The sequence below is a fragment of the Triplophysa dalaica genome, chromosome 24 (genome assembly GCF_015846415.1).
Source record: "Triplophysa dalaica isolate WHDGS20190420 chromosome 24, ASM1584641v1, whole genome shotgun sequence".
Lineage (NCBI taxonomy): Eukaryota > Metazoa > Chordata > Actinopteri > Cypriniformes > Nemacheilidae > Triplophysa > Triplophysa dalaica.
This window is the reverse complement of record NC_079565.1, coordinates 2,594,333-2,618,072: the sequence shown is the minus strand read 5'-3', so window position 1 is coordinate 2,618,072 and position 23,740 is coordinate 2,594,333. Positions and strand designations below refer to the sequence as shown.

Below are 23,740 nucleotides of genomic sequence, written 5' to 3'. Positions count from 1 at the left end.
TGTTAAAGAAGCGTTCATGAAAGTTTCTCACAATCTAAATAAAAGTGTTTTTCTCTGACAAGATGCTTCTTTTGGTACTATATTTAAGCACAAAGGATAATTCACTCTCTTATTTGTAAATCTCCTTTGGTACAATGGACATTGTGAAAAGCGATACATAAATAAACTTGAATTGGTAGGGTCAAATGTATAAACTACATAAATATAAATTATTAATAATAATCAGCTAAATTAATAAAGGAAGATGTAAATAAATACAATATCATCCCCAAGCTGAACAGAAAATTAAACTTTTCTTTGAAGAATCCCAAATTGTCTTACATGTTCAAGAAAATACCAATACAATTCATGAAGCTGATGTTTTCTTAAAATAATCCGGGGCTTTTTATCATACTAAGAAATCTAAACATCAGATTTTATAACATGTATATATGTTTATTTAGATTTTAAAACACACAGCATATTTACAAAAAACATTTACGCCAAACAGCAATACTTAAACTTCAATAAGGTTTAAAGTGCCTAGCCGAGATCCAAAATACTGCATAAAGATTTCCGGATGTCCCTTATAAAACTGTGCCAGGAGTCGTTTCTTTTCTCTCTGTGAATATTTGGTGTTTTCGTCGATCATCTTTAGCAGAGAGAACAATTCACTGTTGGTCGAGTGTTTCACGGTGTCAGCATAAGCTTCTCTGGGCACTTGCTGGCAAAATGGACTGTCTAATAGATAAAGGAAACATTAACGTATAAATGGTTGTAAGAACAATTGCAAAATTCTACCTGAACACGTCATACCAGTAGTGGAGGAATCTCTATGTTTCACAATGTCATCCAGCTTCTCACTAACCAGCTTGTGAAGCGAACCTGGAATCTATAAAAATACATACAGACGGTCTATGAGTCTCATGTTTAATGATTGATAGTGAATCAACATGGAATGGACGCAGCTCCATTTGTAAAGGAGTCATGTAAGAACCTTGAAGATCTCTTGGTGGTTGTCGAGCATGAAAAGCAGCAGAAGGTCTAGCTTTCCTTTCGGCAGACTCCTGCTCTGGATGATGCCTGTAGTGAAGGTTTTCTTCACAATCACCCGGTTCTCAATCTAAGTCCAGTTTAAAATGACTTTGATACACAGTAAGCTTAAAGATGACCAGTGTTGAAATAAAGATCAAACGCATTATGACTTTACCACTGTGTGAAGCTGAATCTCTGCAGCATCCGCCGCTACAGCCATGAACTCCAGCAATCTGCGCAGTTCCTCGCGCGCAGACGCAGACAGCAGCTTTAGTGTCAGCTGCAAAACTTCCAGAGCACGTTCAAACTTCCCATTTGCTACACATGGAAAACAATATCTTTAAAACATACTGACACTGTTAATTGCTTTGTTTTCACACAAATCAAGTTTAAAAATCACCCAGGAGTTCCATGATCGCAATATAAACGTCCACCATGGTGTCACAGAGGAGGGGCTTAAAGTCCATGTGTCCATAATGTTTGTCCAGTATGTGAAACAGCAGTAATTTACACTCGTCGATGCCCGAGGGTCTGCTCTGGCCTTCGTCGGCGTCCTCATCTTCACAGTAGTAACTGGGAAGCTCTCTGCTCACCTCCACCACAAGCTGGTCAGGCAGAAAGTCTAGGAGGTCTACAGCTGCTGACAACCAAACGTCAGATCTGTGAGGGGACAGGAAGTTAGAGATATAGCCTTTGAGTTTTTGTTTTAGGTCAAATGTTAAAGGGTCTTACTGTGAGTCTCGGAAGGCCTTGAGAACTTCTCTGTCGAGGTAGTTACTGGTGTAGAGCAGGTCGGGCTCATTATTACGGCCTCGGGATGGGGGAGAAGGAATGTCGCAGTTCAGCACTCCCTCCAGCAGGGGGAGATCTATCAACTGTGACAACCGCCTTACTGTCTGCTCATGCCACACTTCTCGGACCACTTTTAGGATTTATTTTAAAACAAACATTACAAATTAAACAAAACTAATTAAACGTTACGTACGTTTTTACATGCACAAAGTAGAATCCTTACAAAATTTACCATGTAAAAGTAAATTTGTTTTAGTAAAACAATGGTTATCACAAAATAACCATGATTTTGAAAACCATGTTTTTTGTTAAACCATAGTAAACCATTGTTACTGTAGTAATACAGAAAAACATGGTTACTACACTTGTTCCACAAAAAAAGCATGGTTCATTTTCGTAAGGGATAGTTTGTTAAAAAACCCTCTTATAATACTGATCTTGCAATACTTTTATAACATACTTTTTTAATAGCCTGGGCATTATTTACAAAAGAAACTGCTTCATTGGGGCAGAATGGACTGGCATACATACATTTCAGCATACCACTGTTTAAAGATTTTTTTTCCACAATAATATTAACACATACTTGTACGTGTGACTTTACGTGTGAACAAAAGGTATTACCAGATGGTGGTAGACTTTCAATGGGAGGAGAACTAACAAGTCCAGTCAAGTCCAGCTTCTCCATGAGTAGATCCAGCGCATGACCCGGTTTAACAGGTGTGCTATGAGAGAATAATAGGACGTCCTGCCTTAAAAAACCCCAGACAAACGTTATAATTCAAATACAGGATTAAAACATTCAGCATTGCCTGATAGATCTCATTCACAATAATCAAATACAAGATCTAAACCACCTGCACGGAGTGACGTTCAATGAGTTCTCCACACTGGGAGACAAAAGAACAGATTCAAACCCTTCCACTGAAGGACGTTCCGTGTTGAGAAACCTGTATAGACTGGTGCTGCTGTCTTGGAAGCCTCCTGGTTTACCGGCCTTCCCCAGAGATTTGGTTCCTACTGCCTCAAACACTTTATAATCCAGCAGTACCTGGCAAAAACGAGCCACCTTGGCTCTGCAGACCTCAGCATCCCCAAGAACTTTATTCTGGATAAGAAAAGCCTGGATGACGTCGACGGCATCTGAGCCCAGGAAGCAGTTATCATGATATTTCAGATGTTTTCTGCGTTTTTTGATCTTCACTTGGGCCTGTAGAACGGTGATGATGTGGCTGCAGATGTCTTTGTTGTGGATATCATCATTGCTTATTGCTGGGGGCTTGTTGATCAATTTGTGATCTGCAGAAACACAGGTTAGTACAGCGTGTACATCAGATGTATTATTTGATTGTAATTAAAATGTTAGACTTTACCAAGGGGTCGGTTCATGGGACTGTATAGCGCTCCCCCTGCATTAAATGCTGCAACTCTGTCCCGAACTGAAGCCATGTATTCTCTCTGCAGATCACAGGTTCAAACTCATTAATCAGTCTCAACGATCCCAATTATGAGTGATCTTACCATCTGATTGGCTAGCAGCAAACCAATAAAAATCAAAAGAGCAATACCGAAATACAACACTAGATGGCAGTAAACAATAGCCACTAGATTTGATCAGAATGAAATACTGATAACTCAATTCTTTCATCTCTGAGACTTGTAAATAATAAAAAATGTGTAACCTTTTTGACCAATTACGATGATTTATTTACAGATCAGACTATCATTTTTTATTATTATTATTTATCATTATCGTCATCATTTTTCTTTTTGATTTGTTTAATCTTTTTTATATTGTATGTACGTGAACTTCGAATGATATATGATTTTTTGTTAATAATGTAATTAATTACAATTTGTAAAGTTATGAATATGTTTTTCCCTGATTGTATTCGGTATGTATGTAAATATGTAAGTTCTGCATTATAATACTAAAAAAGAAGAAGAAGAATGAAATACTGACCAGCATCGGTTTATCTATCTATCTATCTATCTATCTATCTATCTATCTATCTATCTATCTATCTATCTATCTATCTATCTATCTATCTATCTATCTATCTATCTATCTATCTATCTATCTATCTATCTATCTATCTATCTATCTATCTATCTATCTATCTATCTATCTATCTATCTATCTATCTATCTATCTATCTATCTATCTTCAACAGATCTATATATATGTTTTGGCAGCTAATCTTGTTTTCTGTCTCTGAGGCAGATGGATGTCTCCTGTCATCATGTGAAGTGAAAGGTGTAGTTGTCATGTCACTTGCGTCGTACACATAAACAAGTTCTCGCTTAGGGGATGGTACCTATGATGAGAGCTTCTTACATAATATTCCATCATCTTGTCTGTGGTTACCTCTCTCTCTCACTCTCTCTATCATCCTGTCTTTCCTCCATCGATCCTGCTGTGTATTATTTCGCCGTGTGGAGGGAAATGCTGCGGTGAACCTTCTGCCAGATGCCCGAGGGACTTCAAATACCTGAATGAAACATCTTTACTGTAAACAAATCTTTGTTTGATGTCCAAGTCCAAAAATGAAACCATCACATTTCTTAGGATCACAAAATACTATAACGATATTCAGCAGCCCCCAAAAAACTTGTTACATAATACTTTTAGTAACTCTCTCCATCACACAGTGTGGGTATCTTTTGCCACTTAACAAGAACCTTTATACTTTGAGAAGATGTTCTTCATCCTGTGTGCAACAAATAAGTGACGTTTATGATACATCTTTCGTAATCCAAAACAAATGTTGATTTTATTTGATCTATTCATGATGCTCTGGCAGTGCTGACCTCAATAACTTTGACCCACACATGCATTTCCACCACGAGGGGGCAGAAACCAGATTCCTGGGTGCATCTGAGGCCAAGTTTCAGCCGAGATGCAAATCTCCAAGCGGCACACATGCTCACAGTTACAAAGACTGAAGTCCGCTGTCCGACTTGCTCACCACAACACAGGGCGGACCAGATTCCTGAAGCTCTCAGATCAAACAAAGACAAACAACTCAATCTGGAGTGTGTTTGACTTAAACTTCCCCTCCACCAATCAGTGGCTAAATTACACTGAGCAAGATCCAAACAGAAGCAAACAAAAGAAGGCAAAGCCGACTGGCTGAGGTGAACAGGTAGGGTGAGGTTTCAGGCAAGCCTAGTCTGACTGTATAGGTGATGTGAACTTTACAGCAGGATCAGAAGGAAAGGTCAACGACTTTCAAGTCAAGATAGAAATTTCCTTATTTTAGTTCAAGAAAAGTCCTGGTTTATTTATGAGGGTCACGTGACAACATTTTGGTCATAAAGGGAGTGACGTCCTGCACCTAGTTATGAAAGAGAACGAACCTTTGTTTTGCTTTTTAACCTTTGAACTTTTGATCTTCTAATCAACCTAGTTCACTTGTCACAATGTTTCTATACAAATTGAAGCACAATTTTTAGAGATCGTACAACAACTTTATAATGCATATGTTTGGCTTCAAGTTACATTGTTTGAACCTGATCTCTCCCAAAGATGTAAGTAATGCAAAAATGTATACAATAAAGTATGCAAGTAATGCTGATGTTAATATTCGATCGTATTCTATTCATTTTGTCAAGCAGAATGGCTGCAGTGTGTGTCAATACAGAACACCAGACACCTGAGAGAGAGAGAGAGAGAGAGAGAGAGAGAGGGGGTGACTCCGCCCCTTTTCGACTCTGTCTTTATTCTCTGCGTTTCGGACGGAGGGGCAGAGAGAGAATCAGAGATCAGGGCACGAGGAGGAGAACCGCGGCGAACGCACCGAACCATGGCCACAGCAGACACGGCACCACAGATCCTTCAGTCCGATCCCCGCGCGCCGAGCCTGAAGTCACGGATGACCGGCACTGGAACCGAGCTGTCTGAGAGCACGGCAGATCCGCGGACAGAATGAGGGTGATTTATATCCAGAACGCCGGCGCGGTCGCTGCTTTCTCGGTCGAGACACGGAACGGTTTTCTGCGGTAGATCGAAACAAAGGAATAACGGTGAAGACATGATCGAACGCGCAACGGCAACGTGAAAACGTCATAATGGAATAGCACACGTCATAGAATAGAATAGCGTCATAATAGAATAGAACGCGGTAGATCGTTCTAATTGTGAATGATACATTGTAGGATTTTTACATTTGCCACAAAGTCTTGTGTTCCGCCTCATTCCGATTTCATTGGGATGTGTTCTGTAGTGTTCTTTTAATAATACGACATGTAGAGCATTTGTAGTCCGTTTATATCCAGTTTCTTGTTTTATGGTTCATAACTAGACTAGACTAGACTAGACTATTTTTTTAGATAGCCTACCATAGCCGGCTATAGGTAGAATAGACACCTCATTAAAACATGAGTCATTATCGACAATTATAAATGAGTTTATACGTTAATTAGACATTTCCTTGTAATTTATTTATTTATTTATTCATATGCTAATTGGGTCTATTAGTGTTATATTATCAATATTACAATAGCATTTAGTCGAGGTATATTAAAGCGTACAGTGAGGTGTTGGACGTCAGCCTTCGGGTGATGGAGACACAGCGGCCGGGTGCAGGTGACCCGTCGGGCCCCTCGGTGGAGTCACCTGGGTGCTCCGGAGGGGTCCAACGCAGCAGCTCCGGTGTAAAGAAACATCACCACAAACACAACCTCAAGCATCGATACGAGCTGCTGGAGACCCTGGGGAGAGGAACGTACGGGAAAGTCAAGAAGGCCATCGAGCGCCATTCTGGAAGAGAGGTATTCCAAGAATCCACAGTGCTCTTGTTTGAAAATTGTGGGGTTTGTAGGAGTGCATGTGTTTGAATGCGTGTGTGTGGTGTGGCTTGAAATGTGGAACCTTGAAGGTTGTGCCCTTGAGAAGGACAATTAGCCTCAAATTACTCCTGCGGGACTTTCCCTCTTGTTTTGTGGCAGTACTATGGAACTGCAATATTTGGTAGAGGGTCATTGTCACAGTATCAGGTCTAAAAAACATTGTAATACCAATAAACAAATACATTGTAATTTATTGTTATATTGCTATGATAAGAACAAACCAAAAATGCAGCAATAGTCTAGAGCGGTTGTAGTTTATCGCTAACGTTGTGAGCAGTCCATAATAATCAGTTGTTGTGTTTGGCTCCTTTCGGCCCCCTCGTGGGAATCCCACCCTACGCAAGCTCAGCACGCGCTCGGCTGCTGAGAGCAGATGTTTTAAATCTTGAGTTTGACGGGTCTGAAGTGGCTCTAATGGCCCCCAATAAAACGCATCTCGCCTTCGCCAATGTACCATTTTTGTTGCAGCTGGGTTCAAAGGTCGCTGCTGACCGGCCTCCATAAATAATCGTGCAGTGTTTTAAAGAGGGTGAGATGTGACCCCGGGTTACTAATGAACCCTGACCTAGATACCTAAAGCACCGCTAGACTTGAGTTTTGTATCGGGCATCTGGGTCAGGCAGGGCTTGAGCGTTCATGTGTTCATTAACAGAGCGGATCTGTTTGGCGCGTGGCTTTGGTTGTTCTTTAACATCGTCCTCTAAATGTGGAGAAGCCAGAACAGCTGCAGGAAGCACATTTCCATCCGTTCTAGTTCTGATTCATAGAGGGGTGTGTTTGTGTAATACACGAGCATGTTCCAGTGCTTCAGGACCATGACGTCGATGGGTCACCAAACACAGTACCAGAATTGTTAAGCATGCAAAATTGAATTTGAGTGGTTTCGTGATCTCAGCAACCAGTAATGCGTTGCACAAAACACTGTGGTTGGCACAAATTTTGTGCAGCCTCAATCATTTTTTGTTTTCACTCAGGCTGGCTAAATAGACTTGCTTCTATTAAAGGCACAGATCGCCTAAAAACAAATATTATTTCATCATTATTTTCACCATTATTCATAATTCCAAAGCTGTTTGTTCTGTAGAACACAAAAGAAGAGATTTTGAGAAATGTCTCGGTGGTTTTTTGTTCATACAGTGGAAGTCAATGAAGGTCAGGTTTTTTTTACCCACATTCTTCAAAATATCTTTTTGTTCTGTAGACGAAGGAAAGTCATAGAGATTTGAAATTACTTGAAGGTCAACGTTTCTGAGTCCCTATCAGAACAGACCCGTTATCTACCCACCGGTTAAAAACAACTGTCCTACACTATACCCATGACCTTTGGTGCTAAATGCCATCTGTCGTCATGGCAACAGGTCTTGCTGGCTTTTATGGGTTGTGTACAGATATAGTGTCTTCTGTTAGTTTAATGATTTATAATTCATTTCACAACACTTATACTGACACAGGCCTGTGTGTTTCGGTGGGCACTGTGCCATTAGATTTTTGGCAGCCTGTTCTAGTGCGAACACCGGTCTAAAAATAAACCAAACACGCATACATGTTTTATCGTTTACTGCAAAGCCAAACGTGTGTAAAACACAATTTGTCATGCATGTTTGTGGCCTCGTAAACATGAAGCCACTCGGGTTAGTGATATTTACTAGCAAAGAGCAGTTTGCTCAGCAGGAGTCAGTTGGAAAAACAGCGTTGGGTTGCAGGCTATAGATAAAAGCTATGGAAACAGCTGATAACAGACATGGAGACTAAACATTTTTGGGTGAACTATCCCTTTAAGAGTTTCAGTAAAAATATAATTAATATCTCTGTCTCAGACGTAGAATAGCTCAAATCTGAACTCAAATATTCCTCATCCAATCCTTCCGAATCAACTCTGTTGATCTGTAATAAAGGTTTGCTCTTCAGCGCTATCACATACAGACAAACCCAACGTTCAAGACTGCTGATACTCCGCTGTCTGGTACAGCATTTCCTTGACCTTTGACCTTCAGCGACCGGCTGGCTCCCTGCAGATAACCGAAGAAATTACGAAACGCGCATCTCCTTATGGCTTTAACAGCCTCTGGTTGGCTAATGACCCGAGCAGACATACAGATAGCGTGTGTATGTGAGCTCTCGCATGTATGAGGTCAGTTCAGCACATAAAAATCTTCACCGTGTGTTTGTTTTGCATACTATGTGTGTAAGTGTACAAACAGGATTAGATTTCAGAACAGAACGGTGAACATTCTTTCCATGCTGTGTGATGAACTGGTCACATGCCCATGTGGGTGTCTGTGTGTTTGTGTGTGAATAGGTCAGTGTGACAATGTGAAAGGAGATAGCGAGGTTTTGAAACGGAAATGAAAAGGCCATGGAACATTAATACACTGCATGGAGGCCAAAGCAGCTGTCTGATCCTGGGTCAGCTACATTCAAGTCAGAACTTTATCATGGACTTTAGAGCACATCAGATTATTCACAACTTCACTGCAACGTTTTTCTTACGTCTTCCAGACACAATCTTTGAGAGTTGTCAGGCTGCTCAGATTAGTTTTTAATATGTTGCTGTTCGTTTGCCAAGAAATTCTTGGGGTTTCTTTCATCATTTATTCACCCTGATGTCATTTCAAAATTGTATGAGTTTCCTTTTTCTGCAGAACACAAAAGAAAGTGTTTGTAAGTGGATTTTGGTAACAGTACACCATTGGCTTCCATTTTTGACGCAAAACCCACTGAGACATATTTTTTATACCTATTTTAACCATCGTCCGATACCGATATTGGTTCTTTGCATTGCATAGTACTTTACAATACTAACTATTTTTTTTCGGCATTAAATCAATTTTACTGAACATGAATTGGATCCATTAACCATTTTAAGAGAGGCCAAAATTAAGATAAAATACTCCAAGACAACATCTTCAAAGGTGATTTTTGCGATCCAAAATTTATTTTATTAACAATATTAACAAAAATTTGACTTAACATTGGACATTTCTTTAATAAGCTTAAATAAAGTACAGTATGTGCTGTTGCTATTTAATTTTTGCTCAAAAAAAACCGTTGCATTATTCAGGCATGCAACTCAATGCAGTTCATTAATAAACCGTCTTCTGTATTGGCCTTGTCATGCTATTGCCGATACGCCGATGGTGTTAAATGAATGCAATGTGGGCCGATTAATATCGGTGGCCGAAACACCGGCGCAACCCTGCTCAAAATATATTATTTTGTGTTCCACAAATGAAAGTTTTCAATGATCTGAAGGTGAATAGATGACCGATTTTTTTATTTTTGGCTCACCCATGCCTTGAAGTTTAATACATTGACATGTTGGCAATAGTAACAGTGATGCACGCCTTGGCAAACTCAGTTCATTAACTGCGGATCTATTTGTACTGTATTTCATTCATTTGGCTCGCACGCAAATAAACAAATAAAACTCTCTGCTGGCTTGTTTTTCCAGAAGATTATTTTAAACTCTCGCTCCCGCTGCGTAACAAACGGCAACATTAGCATTCCTGCCATCTCCAGCAGACCTGGCAGGAGGTGAAAACCTTCAGCTGTACATAACTACATGAGATCATGGAAAACACTCCAATAAAGAGTCGAATGTTAGCGGGGTTGCTATACGGCTTTTGGAGAACTGGCCACGGTTTCTGGATTCATTTCCCTTTTTATTCCACATAATCGGTTTTGAAGCGTTCCGCTTGCTCTTTCCATTTATGGACGTGCTCAGTGATTTACCTTCAGCTCCTCGGAAACATGTGGTTTTGGTTTCTCCGAGAAAATGTAAGCAATGGTCTGCAACCACGTACCCTACAGGCAGACGAGGATAGAGATGTTTGAATGGGCACATGTGTGTGTGACATCACAAAACAAGATTTGACCAAAGGATATCTTTTTTTAAGATTTAGTTTACCCAAAAATGAAAATTCTGTCAGCATGTACTCACCTTCGAGTTGTTCTAAATCTCTATACATTTCTTTGTTCTGATGAATACAGTGAAATATATTCAGAAGAATGCTTATTACCAATCAGTTATTGGATCCCATTGACTCCCAATGCAAGAAAAAATACTTTTTATTCTGTTGAACAAAAAAGATGATATTTGGAAGAATTAAGGACGGCAAACAATTCTTGGGAACATTGTCAATTTTCCTACTATGGTAATCAATGGGGTCCAAGAACTGTTTGGTTATAAACATTCTTCCAAATATCTTTCTCTGTGTTCAACCAAACAAAGAAATTTGTAAAATTTGGAACCACTAGAGAGTGAGTTACTCATGACAGTGTTTTCAATTTGGGGTTTGTCATTAAGGTTTATCGTAAACATGTTCATTGTTCCTCCTCTTTAAAGGTGTAGGACACGCCTGGGAGGGTGAGATAGGACGAACGACAAAAATAGACAGGAAATGAGTCGTTTCCGCTTTCCTTTCAATGACATCAGCCAGAAGGGCAACTTCTGTGGCGGACACCTCGGTTTTAAAAGTCAACCTTCTAGAATTGTACGATTCATTTGGGTTTTGGAATAATAGCAAAAATTGCAAATCCGAATATTTGTAAAAGATTATTTACTCATTCTCATGTCAATCCAAACCCTACCTTCTGCAGAACACAAAAGAAGATATTTTAATATTATAATTGGATATAATATAATTTGACCTCATTGACTTTCATTGCACGAACACGAAACCACAGAGATATTCCTCAAAATATCTTCTTTTGTTGTCCACAGAAGAGTCAAATACAGGTTTTGAACGACGCAGGGATGAATAAACGATGACAACATTTTTATCTTTGGGTGAACTATCCCTTTAAAAAGCAAAGATAGTAATTATGCATGTGAGTGTACCTACACACGTGTGAATCTGTATTTTTCACGTATTGCGGACTCTACATTTAGTGTTACGTGATGTTTTCATCACAGGGAGAAACCGCTCGATCCCTCAAGGCCAAAGAAACACACGAGAGCTTTCATTACGCTTCTAAACACTGAACCATCATTTTCCAAAAAAAACTCTCAGCTAAATTACACACCAGCAGACCGAAAATATGCTCAGCTCAGATGTGTGTGTATGTGTGTGTATGTGTGTGTATGCATGTGTGTGTGTGAGAGAGAGAGAGAGAGAGAGAGAGACACCTCTCTGTCTGGATGGGTCAGCTGAGGCTCATTCTCAGACGCACAAAAAAAACGTCCGTTGGCTGCTCAGGTGTTTTTCTGAGTATTTTTCAAGAATTGTTTTTGATAAAAGCTGTAGCCAAATGGTTAGCGAACGTGCTGTGACACATTAAGCCGTGTTGCTTTTGCGGGCAGCTCTAGTCTAACTTGTGTCATTTCCTGACCCCGTTTCCCCTCATCACATTATTGTTTCCTCACTTTACTCCCTATGTCAGTAAAATGTGTCAGAAACAATATGAATAGTAAAAGTATAATAGATAACGCTAATTGTCCTTTAAAAGATGCATCCAGTTTAATTTTGTTAATAAAAGGACTTAAAATCTCTCTCTTTTGATCGCTCAGGTTGCCATCAAGTCTATCAGGAAGGAGAAGATAAAGGATGAACAGGACATGGTTCACATTCGGCGAGAGATTGAAATCATGTCATCGCTTCGCCACCCACACATCATCTCTATATATGAAGGTATCTGTCTGTCTCACTGTCAATCTGTCCATTCTGACGAATTATTAGACAACATGTTCGAATAACCAGTGAACTATTAATGATAATCAGTGACTGAACAAAAATAAGTTATTTCCCCGTTCCTGACCCACACATGTTTCATCTCTTTGGATCTCTTGGGCGTTGATGATTTCTAAAGGCACTCAGCGGCTGTCTGGTTTCTTCTGTACTTCAGTCTCTCAGCAGGCCGTCCGCTGACTTTGTGGTTTTTCGATCCGTCTGGGCTTATAGAGCAGTTTATTTTTGAGGGGTTGCTGTATTCGTCTTTGTTCAAAGCTTCGACTCCGCCTGTGTTGTGGTTGGCCCGTCTCGGAGACGGGAGAACGGTTATTTAACGCGACCCTGTGGAGATACCAACTTTGCTTTCAGACGTTCTTTTTTTAGTCTTTATAGTCTGGGGTAGTCGTGGACGGATGCGGAAATAAATGTGAATTGTTTGTATGTTCCTGTGTCATGTCTCAGGTGTTTCTCATGAAATCCTTAATAACAAAAATAGAAGCAAACGGGAAAATGTGGGAAGCGCAGTTAGTTTTGATATTCAAGTTTCGCTTTTCTTTCATTTGGGAGATCGTATAAAATGTTTGCATTTATGAGAATTATTCAAACTGTAAATAATTCAAAGTGTTGGCAGTTCGTGTCAAAGGTCTGCGCTGCATTGTCTCTTAGCTCTGTTGTATTTGTTACCCCTCTCTAATATTCAGTGACACAGTGATAAGACAGTGATTCACCATCTACGTCCCTCCCAAACATTATTTGCCCAGTCCCAGAAGGCCTTGCGCTCCCCGCTGTGCTGAAAGCCGAGAGATTCTGTAAAAAGAAGAGAACTGTTTCTCTCTCGCTGGACGTGCGAGTGAGGCCGCCGGCAGTGCCAAGCAAGGGTGGGGTGATCCGTGCTAGAATTTTTGGGGTTTTGCAAAAACAGCCACTTTCTGCTGGGTCGGACTGTAATTTTGCTGTGTTTGTTGCTTTGGATTTCTCAGCCTCTTCTGGTGGTTAGCGGATTTTTCCGTGACCTGTTGAACTTGCCGGACGGGCAGCTACAAAACAAAGGCCGTCTTTTGAACATCGAGTAGTTTTGTTAGTAATTTGTCATGGAGGGTTGCGTTCTGAAGACACAGGGCGCCAGAGCGCATGTTTGTTTTTGACCGGACGCCTCCGAAAACACACTTTGGTTGCGGCATGTGCCTTTCAATTAAAAAATAATCCTTTGCGTTTTTCCAGGTTAAACACACCAAACCCGTGTGCAAAGAAAATATATTTTCCTGGATTCAGTTTATTCCAATGTTTTCCCTAAAGAATCCAACAGCTTACATTTTGGCCTGTCTAGGTTGTTTATAAACAAATGAGATTACAAATAAACGCTCATAAGTAAACACCCCAAGTGCCGTGTTGTTTTATTTCCCAGTGTTTGAAAATAAAGACAAGATCGTGATCGTCATGGAATACGCCAGCAAAGGCGAACTCTACGACTATATCAGCGAGCGTCGCCGTCTGACGGAGAGAGAAACCAGACACTTCTTCAGACAGATCGTGTCTGCTGTGCACTACTGCCACAAGGTACCACCCTCACTTATTTCTCTCCTTTCCAATACTTTTCTTAAAGCCTGGAGAGCTGCACGTGCAGTTATTCATTGAAATCAGTCCGGGCGGTTAGAATCGGGGATAGAATCTTGGCTGTTGTCTGTTTGGGAGGAATCCGGGAATGACCGAATGATGTGAAACGGCTGTGCATCATGGGAGTCGTAGATCTAAGCATTTAGCAAAGCTGTCGATAGAGTAATCAACCACCCAATGACGGAGTTTCTTCTTCGTGTGTTCGATTATTGCCGGCTCATTCTCTCTTTCTTTGATTTGCACACATTACGTCAGTGTGCATTGATGTCATGCATACCAAAGTTATTCTGTATAATACATGTATGAGCGTTTTCAAATGACTCATTCACATTGTTTTAGTTTTAAACTCAAATCTTCGCTGTAATGATCGCGTGTATGATGAGACAATAGCCTGCATTAAAAGGTTTTGGAACAGAGCTGAAATCTTGTAACGCATCTTACAAAGGACCCAGCCCCCACAATGCACCGCTTCGAGCCAGTCGAGACCCCAGTGGAGCTGCACTGGGTGGGCTGGTTTACAGATGAATATGACGTGACGCTTTATCTAAGAGAAAGGGAGCTTCCAGACACCAGAAAGGAGTTCAGTGAGTCACGCTTGCCTTGGGCAACCGCAGTGCTGGGAGGACTTCGGGTGGGGTCGACCAGACGACACCATAAAGCGTCTCATCTGTTCAAAGCCGTGCATGTCGAACACATGTGCATTCAGACATCTGTAATGAACTTTCTCGTATTCAAACCCCCGTGGATGAGTTTCCGAGCTGCAACACTCTCGCTGAACATTGCTTAAGAGGAAACATGCGGTGTAATTGCACAATCTTGTTTCGGTTTGACAGTCACGGAGTTGTTTGTGCAGCAGATGTCGCTGCTTGTTCAGTCACGTTTTTTTGTCTGTGACATAATGACAACCTCTGCTGAAAAGAAAGTCTAATGGTTTGCATTAAAAGACCATTATGAACCAGTTGCTTTTTCTATTAAAACCGTTGCAAAATTGAATTTTGTTTAAGTATTATTCCTATAGGATTATAATGGTGTTCTGTTGGGTCCCGTCTGCCAGATAAAATCCTACTAAAATAATTCATACAGTAGTCATACATAATTCAATTAAGTAGACACCATTACAGTTTCCATAAAAAAACAACATAATTCCCATCATAATCAATAAAAGTATTCAGCAAGGCCATTTATGAAGATTGGTAATAAATGTATCCTGATATGTTCTCCTTACAGAATGGTGTCGTTCACCGGGACCTAAAACTGGAGAACGTGCTACTGGATGAGAACTGTAACATAAAGGTGAGCAATTTCAAGGTTACTTTAAAGCCAAAAGAATCACAAACAAAGTGACTTAATCTTTATTTAATCTGTATGATGTAGTATTTAAGATAGGATGTGTCTCTGAAATACTGTTGATGTTAAATTGATATAAAATGTAATAAAACAAAGATTCTCTTAAACAGAACGTTCTCACGTTTGTTTCAGATTGCTGATTTTGGCCTGTCCAACATGTACCATAAAGACAAACTTCTGCAGACATTCTGTGGTAGCCCGCTGTACGCGTCTCCAGAGATTGTCAACGGGAGACCTTATTGTGGTCCAGAGGTGAGACTCGCTCCCATCAGTAAAACCCCTGTTTTCCCTGAGGAATAATGACAAATCTTTTCAGGATCGTAAAAACATGCGGGGATGGTTTACAGTAGACCGGCATGGCATATGAGGTTTGCATCGTTGTAAATGAAACACCCCGTAATTTCATTTTGTAGCGTGTGAAATGGTCTGCGAGCGTCTGCGATATCTCATGGACTGTCCTTGTGGTTAGCCAAGCTTTATTCTGCTCTTTGATGGGATTATACTTCCATAGACTCGTAGGAACAGGCCTGCGTACGCCTTGTGCTTATCCTCTAAACATGGAAACCAGCTGCAGATTTTTTACTCTGCGTGTCTGCGATTCCACTGATCCTGGGTCAGAATTAAAATGAGAGATTAAGATATAAAAAACTAAACTGGTGCATAAACATAACCAAAATGGGTTTACCTAAAGTATCTTTTTATGTATACAGCCCTAGGAATTTTCAAATACAAGTAGTTCTGTGCACTTCAGTTGACTTCGGTGTGCTATAATTTGCTCTTTTTTTTCCTCGGGATACAAAAACAGTACAACGCAAAGGCTGTAATCAAAATGTCCGAACCCTTTTTGGTTAAAAGCCAAAGCCTCAAGTGAATAAAAGCACTAGAGTCGCCATCATTGCTTGCTACGAGCTAAACAATTACTTTGGTCTCGGAGTGATTTCCTGTTTAGGAATCTGGTAAACCATCCAGGCAGGTGGTGCCATCATGATTTTTTTCTGGGCCGCATACTTTGCACTTTAATCCGACCCCACGCAGGACTTACATAACCGACTGCCTGGGGCAATATGTAGTGCAATAAAATGTCTCAAAGAACAAATGTAAATTTTTTGGGTGGACTATCTTTAATGCCATTTTTCTCCCCCCTGACTTCCGTCATATGGTTATCTGAAAGTATCTTCAATGGTTCATGAATTTTACTCAATGTTGAGTGAGCTAATATTGATGATCTGTTGTCTGCAGGTAGACAGCTGGGCTCTGGGTGTGTTGCTGTATACGCTGGTCTATGGCAGTATGCCGTTTGATGGAGGTGACCACAAAAATCTAATTCGGCAAATCAGCAATGGGGAGTATCGAGAACCGACACAGTCATCAGGTATTGAACTTTAAAAAATGCAGAAACTCTTACAGACATAGGTATTTCTCTACGCTTTAAAATGGTACAATGATAGATTGGGTTGTAGGATCATAATAACATATTAAAATGTCCGTTTGTTAGATGCACGTGGTCTCATCCGCTGGATGCTGATGGTCAACCCTGAACGGCGGGCAACGGTCGAAGACATCGCCAATCACTGGTGGGTAAACTGGGGATGGAAGACCAGCGTGTGTGACTGTGAGTCTCAAAGGGATGCTGGCTCGCCCATGTTGGCCCGTCTCATCGACTGGCAGAACCGGACCGAGCCCCGTCCCACCAAAGCTGTCCGATCCGAGCCGTTCCTGCTGGTCCATCAACGCCCCAAAAAGTCCAAGAAAGAAAACGATGTTGGAGTTTCCCAGTGTAATGGTGAGGACAGCGTAGACCTGAAGAGACCGAAGAGCATCTTGAAGACGAGACTATCCGAAGAGCAAGACTCACCAAGTCTTGAAGACAGAGAGTTGGGGTCAGGTGCAGGAACCCCAGAGAAGGATTCTGAGCCTGATGACGCTGAGGAGGAGTCAGCACTAACAGGCCACTCCCCTAGTAAGATGATCTCCATCCTTCCAAAGAAAGGGATCTTAAAGAACAACCAGCAACGGGAATCAGGGTACTATTCTTCCCCGGAGCGCAGCGAGTCCTCTGACCTGCTAGGTGGCAACATCACACCGCTTGCATCCAGCTCGCCACCAAAGCGAGCCGTCGGTAGAAAGGGCATCTTGAAGCGCAATGGGAAGTATTCCACGTACAGCGGAGCTCCTTCCTTGAGCGTCCTTGGAGAGCCGGCACCCGGCGATTCAGGGTTATCCCGCAGTCAGAGTCGCCCGTCAAGCATCGTAAGGCAGGATAGCGACACCATCACAAGCAGCTCCTTCAGTGCCACAGACTGGCCACCGCCCACCGCCCGGCCCAAAATCAGAAGCTGTGTGTCTGCAGAAAACCTCCTACAGCTAGCTAACTTCACAGGCCTCAAGGCGGCTCCACCCCTACATAGTGGAAAATTTGGGAGGGGAGCACAGAGGTCCCCTGGGGATAACAGCAGCTTCTCTCTGTTAGGAGATCTGGATGATATGACTCAGGTGTACCAACTTGCCCTGGACATCAGCAACAACCTGTCATAGGGGATCAATTGAGAGGTGTATAGAAAGAAAGTTGGAAGGTGTTTGGTATGTTTGTGACGACCAGTTTAGTACTGGGATTCTGTGAATGTGAGTCATTTTTTGATGGGAATATGTTGGAAGTCATACACAACCATTACCCTAACTCAAACTCTTAGTCCCTAACCACTAACCCTACCCAATCCCATAAACAGTGTTTGAAGCAAGTTTCAGTCGGTACTTTGGGACAATATCTCCCCTACTGGCAAGAGATGAAATTAAATGTTTACATATTAAGTGAAAGGTGAGTTAGCATTACAAAGGACATCATGGAATGCTCTTGATGACAAAAATAAGCCAACCTGAGTTTATAAAGCACCTTAAAACTCGCAGAGCACATTTCGTGTTGTCTTTACTTTCGATACAAGAAACCAGGGTCTTGCTCCAAAAGAACTGTTGTTTATTATTTATTAATATTTTTTAGTAGATTTAGTGATACAAAACTGGTGTGGTCTGGCAGTACTGGAAGCATAACATAGTTAAATCTCTCATTTCCTTAAGTGGAACTGACACATATAATAGTTCTTTCTTTGTTGGTTATTGTTAATATATCTTAAACTACATAATGATCAAACTTGTATTGATCTTATACCTGAAATCAGTGGAGCATATGGAATTATAAAAGTGCCTTTTTTGTTTGTTATTCATATTAAATTATGTATGTCATTTCCTTGAGGTGAAGACGAGAGATGCCAGAGGAGGCTGTTTTCAGGTGAACAGCATTGATTTTATTTTATTTTTTGGTTTGTTGAGTTTGTATTAAATGGTTAGAAAATGCCCAGGACCTCAGAGCACAAAGTCTACCCTACAAGAATGTCTTGAGCTTAAGGTATGTTATACTTGTTTCTTCAAATCTTTCCCACCGCTTGGATAGTGTTTGCATAGCGTTATTTAAGAATAACACAGTTGGTCCTTGATCCGCGAGCCGATTCCAGAACGCTCTACATCATTAGCACAGGATGTCCAGTGTTTGGTACTTCAAGGCTCCGACATCTCAGATCAAGTCCGGGAGGTTTTGATTGGTCGGTTGTGATGGAGTCCTGACAGGAACGTGCGTGCAAGCACCATGTGTTTCTCTGGAGCGGTTCTCTTGTGGTTTCTTGATTGGGTTAGGTGACTGTTGAAGGTTTCTGGACATTTTCACCTTAACAACGTTAAACGCAAGGTAGAAATCTCAGACACGCTCTCAATTTCCAGGAATGTTCTACAGTAAGCAGAGACCAGCATGTTTGGTTATTTCCTTAAGTTTCGGCCTGTAGAAACATGTTCTTTCTTGTTGTTTATCTGTTGATCCCTGTGGATTTCATTGCTCAGCTCTAAAATAACAGATTATTGGTTTTGTGTTGGACTTTGATGCCCGATACGCTCTCCGTAAGGGCTGAAAACCACAAACAGACAGATTAGTTTCAAAGCAGTGATGAGCCAGCAAATTCCAAAGGTTTCAGGGGCATGTTTGGACTAGATCTTAACACCACGACCCAGTGTCCCTGCGTGTGTTGGTTTAATATGGGGAAAAGCTTTAATGTTTCATAATCTTAAGTCTTTAGTTTCTTGGCGAATGAAGTTTAAGAATTGCATTGTTTTTAGAAGGTAAGTGTGTAGGGGAGCTAGTCGTAGAGAGAGTCGTACAGAGAGATGTTTACGGGGGTAGATTCGTAGAAGTATTTATGAAAGTGGGGCACTTTTCCAGTAGGTGGGATATGCAGAAATATTCACTGGAAAAAATGAGTGCGGCTTTATCGCCGCATGTGAAGAAAGATGAGGGTAAGTGTAGATACAGAGAGATGAAGAATGTAGATGAAAGGATAAGGGAAGTTTATTATACCAAAGAAAAGTGTTATTGGTAAAGACATGGAGCCCCCAGATTGACCAATGAGATGCAAGAGGGCAAAGTTAGCTAATCTTCATAAAAAAAACAACCGTCGGCATTAATAAACCCAGATAGCACAGGTACGTCTGTATGATGTCTTCTAGAGATCTGGAAAACATCTGCTGTGTAAAATATCTGATGAACGTCTTCGAAAAGGCAGTTTTGCGTACATTCTAAATCATCTTACAGACATCTTCTAGATGTTTATATGACATCTCAGAGACGCATTGCTGATGAGCAAACAATAAAGAAATACATCTTGCAGATTTAAAGACAGACATCAAATAGACGTCTCTAAGATGTTTGTGTTCTATCGGGGAAAGGTGAATTTGTCACCTTCAAGAAGTCTCAAAACAATGTTGTAGGAGACATTTTGTTCGATGGAGGTCCTGGGTAGATATTATAGACACACCTAAAGTGTATGGTATCATATTGCATATCTGTATTGCATTGTATTGTCAACTGGATTAACAGTGATCAAATTATACTATGTTAGTATTTTTATGTTATTGCGCCTTTGTTTTTGATTCTCCAAAATATTACTATTATTGATTTACATTTGAGGAACGTTGTGTGTATTAATCAACGCTTTCTCCCGGTATCGACAGGTTTTAAGCACTAGCCGTGCATGCGGTGCTAATGCTAATGCATTTAATTTATACAGACGTTCATTCAAACTACCGCACAATTTCGTTAGGGTCATTCGATGCAAGTGCGTCACAAATTTACATCTCATAGATCTGACCCAATATTTGGTGTCACAATATTCAAGATCAACCTTAATTGTCGACAAAGTCGAGCAGCCACCCAGATGTGCCATTTTAACCATTGTGCCATTGTGACGGAGGCTTAATGCCATTGCGAACGCAAACATGCTCTCAGCCAAACTGGAAGTACCTGGTGCATATTAGTTAGTCAAAAAATTCATTGTAGAGAAAACAAACTTGACTGGATATTATAATTGACAGTACTGAAATGTTAGTATTATGTTATTTATGTATTATTTTTATTACGTTCGATTACTATTGATGGGGGATCCCTTGAAAAATCCTGGACTGCCAAAGGTCTTTTTCGTTCAGTGCCTTTGCTTATATTTTATGATTTTTGTTTATTTTTTTGATAATGAATTTATAATTGCATTTTTATACTGTATTTATTGGTGGTGAAGCCATTTCGTTCTATACACAAACAAACACTGAAGACAACTGGAGGAGCAGAAAGATCACATGGTTGTGTCGTAAAGCTTTGGTTGTGCGTTCTGTCGACAAACTGCTTTGTTGTTTGTTGGAGATTTCTCGCTAACCAACAGTCTTTTGTACCATAAAAACCAAATCTGTGTAAAACTGATTCAATAAACTGATCATTTCAAAGGACTTTATATCCGTGTCAACTTTATTTGATTGTTGCAATTTATTCTGCATAAAACAATTAACAATTACATTTTCCTTTGTCCAAACACACATATATTAAATGCTCATCTAATTGAATGTGAGGTTTAGGCCTATCTGACACATTAATAGGATAGCAAATTTAACAGTTTAAGTAGTACAAATAAAAGTAGCAGAAAAATGTAATTTTGCAGTAAGATATATATTAAGTTTAGAGATGCAACGATAGCCTACTAAATTTCTCCACCGATAGCCGATTAATCATAGATAAATCTGCTGATACCGATTCTGAGGATTAAATGAATATTTTTAATACTTTCAGAATGTTATTAATTCAAACAATGACTATCATTCTATTGATCATTGGCTGTTTTTTTAACTATTTTCTGATAGCAGATAGTGTGAAAAATTGCTTTTATTGACCGATGGCCGTTGCATCTCTAATGAAGCATAAACCTTTTGGTGAATAAATTCATAAACATTTATCGAACATTTACACATTCAAACTTTATTCCTGAATATTTCTGACTGTTCTGTCTTCATGGCTTCAGAATATTTTAAGTATTTCGAATCATTTAAGAATAATAGTGCCATTTGTCCTTCTTGTAGCTTGGCAGCCCCTGAATACTTCTGTTGAATGGAAAATGGCACAGTGAGCTTTCTTTTAAACGTATATTATTTTCACTTAGCAAAAAAAGAAAGCCACACATTTGGAATGAGTAAATAATGACGGAATTCTCATTTAGTAAACCGTTCCTTACAGGCCAGAGATTTTTACAGCAAAACAGAGTAAAAGAAAGTCTGCATGAACAAGCAAGAAATAAGAGGATGTTAAGAGAGAAATGTACAAAAGAGATCACTGTCTTTGCCAGCATTAATTTGATCCAGATTTCTAGCGGAGGCGGCGCGGAGGGGCTTTTCTGCCGCGTGCCAGAGAAAAAGAGAGACCCAAATACAGTTGCGTTCACAGTCCTAGATTTCTTGAGTCAAGAAGACACTTTTGTACTAACAAGTATATTTCTTTTATCACAGACATCACACAAACATGTTAATCTAGCTACACATTAAAAGACTTACTGTAAAATTCTACTGTTTTATAAGATGAAAATTCCATAACCTTAATAAAAGAGTTGTGCAATATTAGAAAGAAAAAGCATGCTAAATCTATATTTCAAAGTTCATTTCAAATGCCTGTAAAGGGAAATGTTATCAGATTTTCAAACATCAGTATGCACAGGTCGGATCGGTGCCATTATGAACGGTAAAGTGAGCCGGATCATTCGACTTCCCCTCAAGAACCCATTCTTTGAAGCTGTAATACTGATCCAGGAACTGAGAGGGAGATTACGTTTGATTATTTTTGCTGTATAGACCACAAACGTCCAAAGAGATTCATTTAACTCTCCCCAATCAATTCAAGTAATATGCATTCGCAAACACCCTGCACTCACACATCAGCGAATATCAAGTCACACGAATGTGAACTCGGTGCAGTCCACGACAGAAGAGACGCATCTGCTTTCCTCTCTCTCCCTCCTCACCCGAGGCATCTCGCTTTCTTCCTCTCTCTGTAGTGGTTTGAGAAAGTTCCAGACATTCCTGAAAGGATTCCGCTCGGCAGCAGCCAGTCAGAGATGAATTCCAGAATAGCAGGACTACGGCTAAAAATAGAAAGGAGGAGAACTTGATGAAAGGGGAAAGAAACCGTGCAAAAACGTACCATGGTCAGTGATAAAATCAAAAGGAAAATACCACGGTACTTTGATATAAAATATATACCATGTTACTATATGATAATATATCATGATGTTTTTATTGGCAGGCTACTTTGAAGAATACCATTGGTGAACCCACATTAAAATAGTCTTAAACCGAGATAAAGTGTTGAGATGCTACAGTGTTTTGAACCCTACTGTAGTGTATTATTTACTAGTTTATCAATTCACTAAAGTTAACACTCCAAAATACAATAGTATGAAATGGCACTGCTATACTTTTGAAGTAAGTACTGACACACACACTCATACACACTCCAGACAAGCTCTGACTCAGTCTCTCTGTTTATTCGGTGTTCTGAGCCCTACTGCGTTTTAACCACAGCAGTTTATGCTCAATAGGAAACACCACGTAACCGAAACGCTCCCAGGGAAAAGAACACATCTCCGCTCTTTATCCCCGGATAAACTCCTGTCCATCAACACAAAAGCTCTTTCCTCTCCAACTGTCACCTGAGGGATTTTTTAGCACCTTGCTGTTAAGAACTGCCGTCTGAAGCTTCTGCAGATCTTCCCTACGATCTTCTTATAGCCTTGGATGGTCGCTGGCTTTACTCCAACAGGCCGGCTTCGGCACATCTTTTGATATCCTGCTCAAATCTACAGGAAACACCCAGTTATGCATAAAGACCTTCACATGTCTGAGTGGTCGAGTAAAGGAAGGATTTTGGAGCGGGTTCTCGGAACATCTGCCATGTTTTTAAAGGAAAAATGGCAACGGTTTTAAAGCGAAGGCCTGGGGTTGCAGCTGCATTTTATTTGGAGGTCAATGTGTCTGTAAAAGACAAGAAAGTCATGTGGTTGACAGGAGAGTTGTCTTATTAAATAAAATAATGCTTGATGTTGTTG

The 23,740-nt window shown here is 40.3% G+C and overlaps 2 protein-coding genes across 2 annotated transcripts; one reads left to right on the top strand and one right to left on the bottom strand.

Moving 5' to 3' along the window:
- Positions 1 to 414: 414 nt before the first annotated feature.
- depdc7b (DEP domain containing 7, paralog b) lies at positions 415 to 3,257 on the bottom strand. The gene is made up of 9 exons (XM_056739771.1): positions 3,180 to 3,257; positions 2,664 to 3,105; positions 2,431 to 2,558; positions 1,747 to 1,936; positions 1,415 to 1,674; positions 1,190 to 1,332; positions 977 to 1,102; positions 796 to 871; positions 415 to 720 (listed from the first exon to the last, which is right to left on the bottom strand). The coding sequence occupies exons 1-9, from the start codon at positions 3,253 to 3,255 to the stop codon at positions 497 to 499; spliced, it is 1,665 nt and encodes a 554-aa protein (XP_056595749.1). The 5' UTR covers positions 3,256 to 3,257; the 3' UTR covers positions 415 to 496.
- Positions 3,258 to 5,527: 2,270 nt separating this feature from the next.
- nuak1b (NUAK family, SNF1-like kinase, 1b) lies at positions 5,528 to 21,106 on the top strand. Its single transcript, XM_056739808.1, has 7 exons — positions 5,528 to 6,579; positions 12,167 to 12,287; positions 13,732 to 13,883; positions 15,168 to 15,233; positions 15,420 to 15,539; positions 16,527 to 16,659; positions 16,783 to 21,106. The coding sequence occupies exons 1-7, from the start codon at positions 6,370 to 6,372 to the stop codon at positions 17,820 to 17,822; spliced, it is 1,842 nt and encodes a 613-aa protein (XP_056595786.1). The 5' UTR covers positions 5,528 to 6,369; the 3' UTR covers positions 17,823 to 21,106.
- The last annotated feature ends 2,634 nt before the right edge of the window (positions 21,107 to 23,740 follow it).